The following is a 12493-nucleotide window of genomic DNA, read 5'->3' on the forward strand; positions in this document are numbered from 1 at the left end:
TGGGCGGTGACCCCCGCTGTGGGCGGTGCCTCCCGCTGTGGGCGGTGACCCCCGCTGTGGGCGGTGCCTCCCGCTGTGGGCGGTGCCTCCCATGGGCTTCTGAGTGGCCAGTTGCATTGTCGCGCTCCTGCCATCAGGACAGGCTGTCCTCTCAAACCGTGAACCCAGACAGCCCTCCCCAAGTGGCTTTTCTCAGTGGGTTTTGGTTGTTTTGAGACAGGGTTTCTCTGTGTAACTGCTCAGATCTGTAGACCAGTCTGGCCTCGAACTCACAAAGATTGTTCTTCCCAGTGTTGGGATTAAAGGTGTGGGCCACCACGACCGGGCTTTGTTTTGTAACTCATTTTTCGTTTGTTTTGTTTTTTGAGACAAGGTTTCTCTGTGTAGCCCTGCCTGTCCTGGAAAGCAGATTCACTGGCCTTTGCCTCCCGAGTGGAGCGCTGGGATCACAGGTGTCTAATTTCTGTAACTAACACAAGCGTGTATTCCCAGCGCCCTAGAGTCACCCACCAGACTCCTTCCTGCGCCCCCACCTCTGGTGGCACTGGGCCTGGACACCAAGCTTTTGACACTAAGGCACAGCATTTCTGTACGCGGGGGTTCTCTACTTGAATTGAGGTGCCCAGAGGAGACCTCTGCTTCTCTCTGGGTGCTTTGGCCTGGTGGCCACTCTTCAGATTTTTTACTTGCTAGCCCTTACAACTGACTCCGTGCCTTAGAACCTCTCTCTCTCACACACACAACCTCTAATCACTTCCAGTTATCCTACAGGATGTTTTTTTTTTTTTTTTTTGACAGAACCCTAGTTACATCTAGTTAAAAGGGCTTAGCTCAAAGCCCTTTGGCCCCCTTTTCGACACATCCTTCTCATGACCCATCTGTGGCCTAAACCGTGTTACTCCTAATTTTGCTTAGTGTTTAGCAAGCATATTCCCAGGACTGTGAAATCCAAACACGTATGGCACCAGGTCAGAAACTACTGTGGAAGAAAACCCCAAGCAATTCACCCTTCCAATGACTTCACGAAGCTTTCAGAGCGTGCGGGAAGGGCCGCCATTCTGACTTTCACGTTGGCAGAGCTGATCCTGCAAACCTTGCCTGGCTCCAGGATGGGCCAGGAGGAACCTTCACCCGGTCAGGTGTGAGTTCGTGCAAAACTCTGAGGAGCAGTGGCTGCTGTGGGTCTGACCTGTTAACCCCTTCTTCCTTGGGCTCCTGCTGTGACCTCTGGCAAGAGATGTATGGCCAGGACACAGGACGAGTTACAGCAGTTGATGGTGGCCTGGGCTATGGAGCACGAGGGAACCCTAAAGCAAACTTCTGCAGATTTGTTACTTGGTTTTCAGGTCATCAGTCGCAGGTGGGAAAAAAATAGCAAATCCTGGGTGAAAGCCAGAACAAACGGGGGAAAAGCTGGAGCAGAGGGCAGGTTCTAGTGAGGGTTTGGTGAGGATATAGGGACCTCTACCCAAGTTCATGATACCAACTGCCCACACATAGAACGGAGACAGCTGGATTGTCAAGGTGAGCGAAAGTCCAGCCGTGACCTTGGGAATCCAACCTGTCACTGGAAACCTGGGACAGTTTTCACCCTGGCCAGCCTCCCGCTCTGTGGCGGCGGGACAGCAGAGGCACTGTGGGCTGCAAAAACACTTCGATCACGACCTTGTCCATCTGTGAGCTGAACGGCCTTGTTGGATTTATTTGATTTCTCAGCTGGGTGGTGGTGGTGTTCACACCTTTAATCCCAGCACTCAGAGGCAGGAGGATCTCTGCAGACCTGCTTGGTCTACACATCGAGTTCCAGGACAGTCGGGGCTACACAGAGAAACCCTGTCTCAGAAAAAAAAACCGAGAAGTAAACAAAAACCAAAATTTATTTGGCTTCTCCACTAGGGCTGCTTCTTGCTTCTTGTGCCTGTTTTTAGGGTTATGTATCTGTTTGTCTTCGAGACAGGGTCTCACTACACAGTCCTCACACAGATCCTCTGCACTCTGCTCCTGAGTGTTCACATTAAAGGTGTGTGTCATGCCTGTGTGCCTGTGTGTGCGTGTGTGTGGTGTGTTCACAGGCCACACCCATACGTGGACCTCAGCGGACAACTCTCGTTTCTATCTCCTCTCTCACCCTGCAAATGTGTATACAAACGGAGCCACCTCCCTGCCACTCAGAAGTCTTCAGCAGGCCTTTGCTCATATTAACTGAACGGTATGACTGCTGCCCTTTGAGGGCCTTTGTTTAGAGGCCTGCACAAGGCCTACAGGAGTCCTTTCTACTCAGCAGCCTACAGACGGCCGTCGAGGGCCCGGACGGCCGAGCACAGAGCCTCCGGGGCCTCCGTGCAGGGTCTCCAGCTGTCCTTCCAGCTACTTGCTATCTGGATCCCGCAGCCCGGAGCTACAGACAGGCACAACTGGCCTGTTGGAACACAGTCCAGGAACGGAGCTCTGTGAGGGAATTTCTGAGCTGTGAGAAAGCGCTAAGAAAACAAGAGTCTCGTGAGCTCGGAATTGTTCATGTGTGTCACGGGGCCTCCCAGGTCTATCCGACAGAAGGGAGTTTACTCCAGACTCTTAGTGACTGTTATCAGTGCACACGCCTCTGTGGAAAACGTTTTGGCCCGGTGCAGCTTGTCCTTGTGTGTGCAGCTAAACTCACAAGAACCTTACTCAGGTGACCACCGTCAGCCCTCAGTCTGATGCTCTCAATGAAGTTGGCTATCACAGTCTGTTTTTAGGCTCCACTCTCAGGCCCACCCACCAGTAAACACAGCGTGCTCTGACAGGTCCAGGGAAGCACTGACCACTTTCCGCAGTCTCTTATGTACCTGAGAACTCACAATCACTTCGGTCTAGATGAGGGTTGTCAAGCTGGGGCATCTCTTCTGTTGCCTTCGAGGGTCAGTGGCCATGACTAACCAGGATCAAGACCCTGTGGTAAACAGGGTCAAGATGCTACAAGACAGCACAGCAGGCCCCAGAAGACCTAACATGTCGGTGAGTGTGTATTCACAGAGCACACACAGGGGACTGCCCTGTACTCTGGCCAAGCCACGGGAAGCCATTACAAGTGGAGAGCAGACGGTACCAGGGAAGCTCTGTGAATAAAACTTTAATAATGTACAGCAGAAACTGGACAGGCTCGTTCTTATATTAAAACAAAATTTCCTATATTACAACATATTTACATTTGCATACTGAAGAGGTAAAGTGTCTAAGTGGCTATTTTACAGTCCTTTCTAATAAATTGTACAAAAACCAAACAGAAGTACCGAGAATACCGCTCAGGGGCCTTGGCGGCGGCTGAAGAACGGGCTTGGACTTGGTCTGTGAATCCAGAATCCAGAGGTGCAGGCTGCCCTGGGGGTCAGGGAAGCCTCAGGGCGCCAAACCACAGCTTCAGCCTAATGCAGAGTGGTGCAATGGGAGTGGCATTTCCCCAAACCTGCTCAAGTCTCCTGAGGCGGACGAGCTGGACTATCTGAGGGCAGACGGGCCCGTAGGAGCAGTCCAGCGGCATGGGGGTCATTGCGGGGTGTCTGCTGGCACGTAACATCACCACCTGTAACCGTGACAACTCGCTGCAGGGGTAGGTCAGCAGGGTGGGTACAGAGGCTCCCAACGGCACAGCTGGGACTCAAGGGAAACTGTTCAACGGCCAGTAAATTGGCCCAAAGAATTAAAGGAAGATCCCTTTAATGCAAGGGAAGAAGTTATACACCAGGAAATAAATAGAAAGGCTAGAACACGGGAGACCAAGGCAGGAGGCGGCTGGAAGCTGGCCTGCATTCTATCACAATGAACGCACTCCACCTGGGTCTCTCAACTCCAGTCTCACTGCTCACCACCACTGTCTTTCCAGGCGGGAAACAGGCTCCCCTCCCTTTCCTCAGTGGTCTTACTTAAGAATGGTGATTCTAGCTCACAAAGGCTCTGAGGACCAGCGTGAGCACTTCTGGTCTCAAGGTGGGCCCTGGCCATTCGCTCGATTCAGCTCTTCTTTGTATGCTCCAGGGGCAGTGCGCAGGCCTGTCTCACGGTTAGGGGTCCTCCCGGGCCCAGCACTCGGCAGGCACACAAACCAAATTTGCTGAGCCGATGTCTGCAGAGGCTGCAGGCGGGCGGGAGAATGCACACAGGGCTGAGGGGCATGGACAGGGTGAGCATGGAATACAAGCCCCCGGAGGGAAGAGGAACTCAGTGCTCAGTGGGAACAGGCTCAGGTGCAAAGACAAATGTTTCCAGTGACTGAACTATGTGCACTTGATTTTAGAGAATTTTTGTGGTATTTTGTTGGTTTTAGGGATTTCTAAGAGGTAATTGTCACATAGAGATGGTTTTCCTTTTACAAAACTTAATGGTATTAAAGTTAAAATCCTGACCCTCCCCCCCCAAAATAAAATAAAATGAATTAAAATAAACCGCTCCAGTTAAAAGTTATGGCTTCAGTTATCATATACCTAAGATACGCTGACCAAATCCCCACCCACAGCAGGCTTCCAGAGTCCGTAACTACCACGCCTGGTCAAACAGCACAGCCAGCTCGGCGCTCCCTCCAGTGTGGACCCTGAAGCATGTGAATCGCTCATTTTCTCTACCCTGATCAGAATCCAGTACAAGAAGGCCCATGCAGATGCCTCTGTCCCCCCAACCTCCCTCCCCACCCCCTGCGGCCCATCCCTCCCCACCCCAAACCCACCACCGCCACCACCACCAAAAATATACACTGCGGCTTGCAGAATCTGGGGTGGGACAGACAGATGTGACATTCCAATCCGAGTCCCAAGATCTGGCTTGGGACTCCTCGGCCCTTCCTCCCGGCTGCTGAGGAAGAAGCCCTTGGGCTGGCTCGTTCTCGAGGCTGATGCTGAAACACAACCCAGGCTTCCTGACATTCTTCCCCTGCTTTTCCCGCCCCAACGCCTCTCCTACCACGGACTCGTGGGCCAGCTTTGGTTGTGGTGTGAAACGGAGAGGAGAGCCGTGACACAGGGTGGACAGGCAGCCTGCTGGGAAGAGGGCCTGAGACACGAGACCGTCAGGAGGACACCGGATGCTGCTCACTGTGACAGCAGCAGCGGCGGCACTCGGAGACAGCAGGCCACCACACCTGGCCTACACATGCACAAAAAGCTCCGCAGGTAAGTGTGCACCTACAGACGCGCGCGTGCGCGCACACACACACACACACACACACACACAGTTACTTGCACACACATGGGCGTGGCACAGACCAGGCACAACGTGGGACACACCTCGGCACATGCACACCGGGCTGGACAGGCAGGCAGCAGGTTGTGTCTCTAGGGCAGTCCCTCAGATGTCCACCAGGAGAAGGGGAAGGCGTGGCTCAGGGCTGCCTGTGGGAGGGCGGTGACACTCTGGTTTCTCTGAATACCCTGGTGCCAGCTGACTGGTCCCTGGAGGAAAACCTGCAGCCCAGGGGACCACAAGGACAGGGGCTGCTCCTGGGAGCCCAGCGCCCGCCACCACTCCTGGCTACATGCCAGGTGCACTGGGCTTTCTCTACTTCCCACCGCAAGCAGTTTGAGTCGTGGCATCGAGTTTTCTACATAATTTTCTCTCAGAGTCTCCATGCCACCAGGAGGTAAATAGAAAAAGTGTCTGTGTCTCAAACCCAATGTGGGAGTGTGTGCATCTCCCGGCTCTGTCCCTCTTGCAGGCCATGGCTCTGGCCAGAGGGCTGGGCAGAAACAAGAGGTAGGCCTCCACGCCACCTGCCCGGGGCTACAGCCACCCTCACTGCCCAGGGTGTGTGAGGCGGAGCAGCTTAGATCTTCACGTCTTCCTGCACGCTCAGCTGGGACAGCGTCTTCTTGATGCGCAGCGCCGTGAGGCGGGCGGCGCCGTTGGCGTACCAGCACTCTCGCATCATCTTCCCCATCACCCGCAAGGCCTGCGCAGAGAAGCCCACAGTGACTTGCAGGCCGGCCAGGCCAGCCCACCCCGCAACGTTCTGCACACTTTCTGCCTAGGCTTCTTCTCCGTGAAGGGGCAGGTGAGCCAGGAAGGGGAGGCGGCCGCCGCAGGCTGGCTCTTTCACCTCACTCTCAGCCCCAAGGCGCCCAAGGTACTTGGGAAATGCTGCCTTCTTATGCAACCACAATGGGTAGCTGAAATGTGAGCTCATGACCATGGCAGGACACCCCCTAGTGGCCAGGCTCCTTAGAGGTGGAGGCGGGCTCTCCCTCCACACAGGAGAGGAGGCCCTTTCCCTCCAGTGCCCAGACTTAGCAGAGCTGTGCCACCCAGAGCAGACTTCACTTGCGCTTAGCTTAGCACAACCATGGAGCAGGTAAGTCACAGATGTGCTCCGGGCTCTACTGTGGTAGGCGTCGGAAAATCACAACCTACTCTAGATGGGACGCCAGCACATTCAAATGCTGGGTGTGCTTGTTACATGAAGCTGCACAAACAAAGAAGAGAGGCGATGCTGTGGGTGAAAGGGGACCCTGTGCCCTTCAGCTTCCCGGGCCCCCAAACCCCATGTTGGTTAGGGACCTGTCACCAAACTCTCATTTCAGTCACCTCCCCACGCCACGTGCCTCAAGACCCTCCTCCTAATCCAACCCTTCACCTTCCTCCCTCCCACCCCTCTTCTGTCTCCGCCTGCCTCTTTCTGAGGCACCAGTTGGAAAGCCATGCTACACCACCCCAGCCTGTGGCCACAGTTTTCTAGTTTGACAGACTGGTCTGCAGGGCTTGAGGTGGACCCAGGTCTTGCACTGGCTCCACCCCAGGGCAATTCTGACAGGCACACCAGTACTGTTCACTTCTGTTTCTGTCCTGTTGACTCCCTCCCTATGGCAAGGAATGCTTTTCTTCTAGGCTATCACTTCCAAGGACCACTCTATAAAGGCCAGAAAAGTGACTGTAGCCACAGAGGACTCCGTGTGGAACAGCACAGAGTGACCCTCACATCTGCGATGTGGGGCAGAGTCCTTTCAGGGCCCGCCGTGCCCGCAGGTTTGTCTGTTCGGGCAAGGGACTAGGACCAATTTTGGACAGAAACTCACTTATACGTCTTATCTACCTTCTCCTCACGGCCTGAAAGTGGCTTCGTGTAATATTTTCCATGTGCCTGCGTGTGCCTCAGCCACCACACGAGGCCAGGTGTGGGCTTTTCTAGTTGTAGCGCCATGTTAATGATGAAAAAGTTTTACACTTTGGATTTACAGACAAAGAGTATACTCAAAAGGCAAGCCTGGGAATTGGCCCGTTAGAAAAATACACATCAACAAGAAAAACCACTCTATTTCCTAATAGAGGAAGCTGGCAATGAGGACGCCACCATGTCGCACAGGCCCCCACCGCGGCCCCTACCTCATAGCTCTGCCACCAGTTGGGGATGTTGGGCCGTAACCTCTGGTCACAGACGACCTTCCGCATTTCCTCAATGGACGGGTCGGAGGGCACCAGGTCATAATACGGCAGTTGGTACTCTTCATGGACTCCTGGGAGAAAAGAACAACCCAGTCACCCAGAGGAGGAAGACAACCACGCCTGAGCTGTGGAATGACTTCACGAAAATGAGCCCGGCTCCTCTGGAGGCCGCTGACTCCAGGCACGGTGACACGGCATTCTGGGCCTCCAGTTCTGGACACGGGAGGCTGAGCAGAGCACTGCCACACTGGTCCCACAAGCCTGCCTCAGAAAAACCAAACCAAAACCCAGCTGACAAGCACAGCCCAAGTTAACAACAACAAAAAAACACAGACAGTGTCAGACTCCAGGGCCACTTGAGCATTTCCCAACTGACCAAGCTGAGGAAATCTAAGACTAAGCAATCTGACAGGAGGAGTTTTTTTAATTTTTATTTTATTATTTATTGTATTTTGAGACAGGGTCTCTCTACGTAGGCCCCGCTGTCCTGGAACTCACTAAGTAGACCAGGCCAGAAATGAAGTCAAGCTCCGCCTGCCCCAGCATGTCAACCCTGGGAGCGGGAACAGCGTTTGTGACCTCACCAGTTCATAAGACTGCTGGAAGGAGAGAGCTCTGCCCCCTCTGGGTACCACGAGGGAGCAGTTATTCTGAACCCTGAGTACCGGAAAGAAGCGCTGCCTCCCCGTACTTCCGCCTCCGAGCAAACATGTGGCGACAAACGTATCGGTGAAGCTGTCCTGTTAGTCTTCCTTCTGTGGTTTGAGGCAGGGCCTCACTATGCAGTTCAGGCTGGCCTTGAACCCACGGTCCTCAGCCTCAGTCTCTCAGGCAGGCTACGGGTACAGGCCAGCACACCCTGTGGCAGTCTGTCGTAAGAAGAGATGCAGCTAACTCACGGGAGATAAATGAATGAATGCTGACATGCTGCATTTTAGCCTCTAGCCATCTGGGGTTTGTAAACCATCACCCTGGCTGCCAGCATCACAAAGGGAGAACAACAACGTTCTGTACTTTGTATTAAAAGGCCAGATTAGGGCTGGAGAGATGGCTCAGAGGTTAAGAGCACTGCGTGCTCTTGCAGAAGTCCTGTGTTCAATTCCCAGCAACCACATGGTGGCTCACAACCATCTATAATGAGATCTGGTGCCCTCTGCTGGCGTGCAGTGTGCATGGAAGCAGAACATTGTATACATTATAAAATAAATAAATGTTAAAAGCCCAGACTAAAGACTAAAGCCCATGAGAGATATTTTCCCCAAACGAACAACAAAAAAAGTCCCCAACCTGGATGTGGGTCTGATAGGTCAAACTACCAATTCATAGAAGATGTCCGGAACAGGAGGCCGGGTGGACTCACCACCGGGTCACCAGTTAAGTCTAGTCTGGAAAACTATAGGACATTTGACTACATTCTCCAAAAAAAACTAAAGTAAAGAGAGGAAAGAAAAAAGGAAGGAAGGAAACTCGAAGGCTGCAGAGACTTCAGAGATGCGCTGACGCAGTGATGGCTGCCCGCGCCTGCACGTGTGAGCTCAAACCCAGAGCCTCCCTCTCTCAAGGCAAGCCCTCTCCTGAGCCACACCCTGCAGTGTCGTCCTGCTTGAGACAGGCCCTGCTATCCAGGCCCACGCCAGCCTCAGGCTCTCAGCGCTCCTGCCTCAGCCTCCAGGCGCTGGGACTGTCTGTGCACCACCCGGGCCACAGGCCAGTGCTCTGCCGCCGAGCTCCCACAGAGCCTTCTGCTAGTAATCCTCGTGCTTCAGCATCCCAGGGTCCACGTTTGAGAGCAGCTGTAGCATGGGGAGCTCTTACCCTTTAGATTTAGATAAGAGAATTCATAATAAAAAGTCGAGAACGCCAAAGCTAGGCACAGTGGTGTCCGCCTGTAATACTCGTTCTTAGACCCACGACAGGCCGAGGATTCTACTTCAGTCTGGAGTGGAGTGAGCCAAATGGACTGTTCTCACTTTTGTCCCCGTTCACACAGAACAGCAGCCCCCGCCGCGCCGCTAACGGGACCCGCTGCCGCACTGGGATATACTACATATTTGCTTCTGTTTCTTGAGACAGAGTCTCACGCAGCCATGGTTGGTCTTAAACTTCTCACTCCCCTCTCTCCACTTCCTAAGTTGGCTCCCATTCCCAGTCTTGGCAATATTTATTTTTCTTATTTTTGTTAATTTATTAATTTTTACTATTTAATTGTGTGTGTGTAATGGGGAGGGCAGTGCACAGGTGGGGGTCAGAAGACGACCTGCCGGAGTTCGGGCTCCCCTACTTTGGGTTCTGGGGCTTAAACGCAGGTTTTCGGACTTGTATACTTCCGAATCATCTTGCTAGCCCTGAGGTCAGATTTATTATTTGTTTCTTTATTGGTTTTTCAAGATAAGGTTTCCCTGGCTGTCCTGGACTGGCTCTGTGGCCCAGGCTGGCCTCAAACTCAAGAGATCCGCCCGCCTCTGCCTCCCGAGTGCTGGGATCACAGGCGCGCCACCATGGCTGGCTGGTAAGAGCTCTTCATTTATGTACTTTAGAGCATGTCTTTCTCTTTACTTGTGTAGTGTAACTGTGTGCGGGTCCCGAGAGGCAGGAGAGGGCGCCTGACTGGTGCTGGAGGCACACGTGGTCACCTGACCTGCGAAGGTGGACAAATGCTGGCCCTCTGCAAGAGCAGCGAGTGCGCCCAGCAGCCGAGCTGGCTCACCAGCCCCAGGAGATTTATTCTTAGATTAAGGGCTGGAGAGCGGATTCAGAGGTTAAGAGCACTGGCTGCTCTTCCAGAAGTCCCGAGTTCAATTCCCAGCAACCACATGGTGGCTCACAGCCATCTATACTGAGATCTGGCGCCCTCTTCTGGCAAACAGGTGTACATGCTGACAGAACACTGCATAACAAAAAAAAATCTTTTTTAAAAAGTATATTGCTAAGAGTTACATCTCTCTGCCTCTGTGGAGCCAAGAGCTGAACTCATGCCTCGGCCTGTCAGAGTTCCAGCTCATAGCCTTGCACAGATGACTTGATCGCCCCTGACCCGTGTTCTTCATCTACAGCATGAGGACAACACTGGAGTCTCCCTCTACAGCTTTGCGGTGAAGCCGTGAACCGAGGACATGCAGCCCGCAGTGAAGAGACACCCCAGTTAGCACATATGCAGCCCGAGTTGCTGCTGTCAGGAAGCAGACACCTGCTGTGGAAGCCATCCGGGAAGAGCTAGGAACACGTCTGCAGGGCAGTACAGGATCCTGGGGGGCACCACAGCCATCCAGGCCACCCCAGGGCTCCGGGTCCAGGGAGAACGCTTGTCTCAGAACCACATGGAGAACCTCTGGCTTCCACGTGCACACACACACGCGCACACACCTATGGGAGCAAGTACCCACTCACACACACAACCAGCTTTTAAAAACACCCACGGCAATTTTCTTCTCGGAAAAGGGCTGCCGGGGCTTACGCCAGACACACCAACATAGACACACTACGCGCTGGGCGGCACGGCCACGGAGCTGCACCCCAGCTTCGCTGGGCCATCCTGATGAAATTGAGGAGGCCCGAGCCCATGAGTAACATGTAGGGTCTCCTCCATTCCTTGGGTCTAACCACACATCATGGGCAGAAAAGGCAGAACAAAAAGAGGGCCGAGCAGAAAATCTACCAGCTATTTTTACCTCACCACTGCCACTGCCCTGGACCTTTCGGCAGAGAGGAGAGGCTGAGGCGGGGCTCTCCAGGCTCTGGACCATTCTGTCAAGATCCACCTGGCAGAATGTTTGGAGGCCATCCTAAAACACCAGCACAGCCGGGCGGTGGTGCTGTACCCCAGCACTCAGGAGGCAGATCTCTGAGTTTGAGGCCAGCCTGGTCTACAGAGTGAGTCCAGGGACAGCCAGAACTCCGTAGAGAAACACTGTCTAAAAAAAACAAAAACCAAACCAAACCAAAACTACCAACCAAACCAAACCTGATATAAGCTGACAAGAAAAAAAGTGATTCAGCTAAATCTGATGCTTTCTTTTCATCAGGTCTCACATGAGCAAGCAGCCACACTGTAGGTTCTTTTCTTTTAAATTATGAAAAACAAACAAACAAACAAACCAACCAACCCCCAAGTTTCAGAAAGTCCTAAGCACTACTGCCAACCAAGCAGGACTCCCCAGAGATGTGGCAGGGGACACGTCAGAACATGGTGCCTCTGACAAGACCGAAGCACTAACCCTGGCCCGTGTGTATCCTAGGAATTCTCCTGCCCTGTGAGTTAGCACAGTGAGTGAGGGCAGAGAGATGGAGGAGGGAGGAAGCAGAGAGAGGGAGAGAAGGCGTGTGCATGTGTGTAGTGTGTACGTGAGTGCGCCTGTGTGCTGACCCAGAGCGCTTGTCACACAGAACCACACTGTTCAACATCCGGTCCCAAGGCTCGGGATACGGAAGAGTACTGGGCAGCGCGACAAAGGCCCAAGTTCAGCCCAGCCCCACGCAGTGAGCACACCGCCACGCTGCCTCCAGGACTGTGGCTGTGCACTCCCCCACTGGCTGGGAGGAAGGGGGAACTAACGCCAGGGGTGACCGTAACTCGGAAAGCCAGGGCCGGAGCAGGACGTACCTCCCGAATTGCACCTCCGAGCAATCTCCCAGTACACGAGGCCAAGGGCGTAGATGTCGGCACACTTGAAGGAGTCGAAGTGCTTCATGTTGATGCTCTCGTCAAGGACCTCGGGAGCCATGTACCTGGGGCAGCAACAGACAGTCACGCATGGAACAAAGGGGCCGCTGTCTGATCAGCGTCCACCTAGAGGTGTGCATGTGTGAACATGCGGCTCTCTGGGGAGCAGGAGCACACCCATGTCTTCACTGCACGAGCTCTCTGGGCTCAAACGTGAACGTTTTGGCACGGATGACTTTTTTGGCGCCTGTCTGTCTTTCTGGGCACAGGGCATTGGGGAACCATACAGACAGTAAAGGCACGCGGCTACTGGAGCCTTCACTTCACTGAGGGGACAGGGCGATGAGGTGAGCGTAAGTCCATTCTGAATTCCTTATGTATCTTATTTGACTTCAGATGGGTGAAACTAATTCTAGACGTGATCGAAAC

At 53.6% G+C, this 12493-nt stretch overlaps 1 protein-coding gene across 2 annotated transcripts in view; it reads right to left on the minus strand.

Moving 5' to 3' along the window:
- Positions 1 to 3097: 3097 nt before the first annotated feature.
- Positions 3098 to 12493, minus strand: part of Acvr1b (activin A receptor type 1B) — a 38638-nt gene continuing 29242 nt past the window's right edge. For both annotated transcript variants that reach the window (XM_055626867.1, XM_055626868.1), the window contains exons 7-9: positions 12005 to 12129; positions 7345 to 7475; positions 3098 to 5917 (exon numbers count right to left, since the gene is read on the minus strand). In XM_055626867.1, the coding sequence (XP_055482842.1) occupies positions 5792 to 5917; positions 7345 to 7475; positions 12005 to 12129 (382 nt within the window). In that variant the 3' untranslated portion in view covers positions 3098 to 5791. The remainder of the gene's footprint in view (positions 5918 to 7344; positions 7476 to 12004; positions 12130 to 12493) is intronic.

This window comes from Psammomys obesus, unplaced genomic scaffold, assembly GCF_907164565.1.
Source record: "Psammomys obesus unplaced genomic scaffold, mPsaObe1.curated_primary_1811, whole genome shotgun sequence".
Lineage (NCBI taxonomy): Eukaryota > Metazoa > Chordata > Mammalia > Rodentia > Muridae > Psammomys > Psammomys obesus.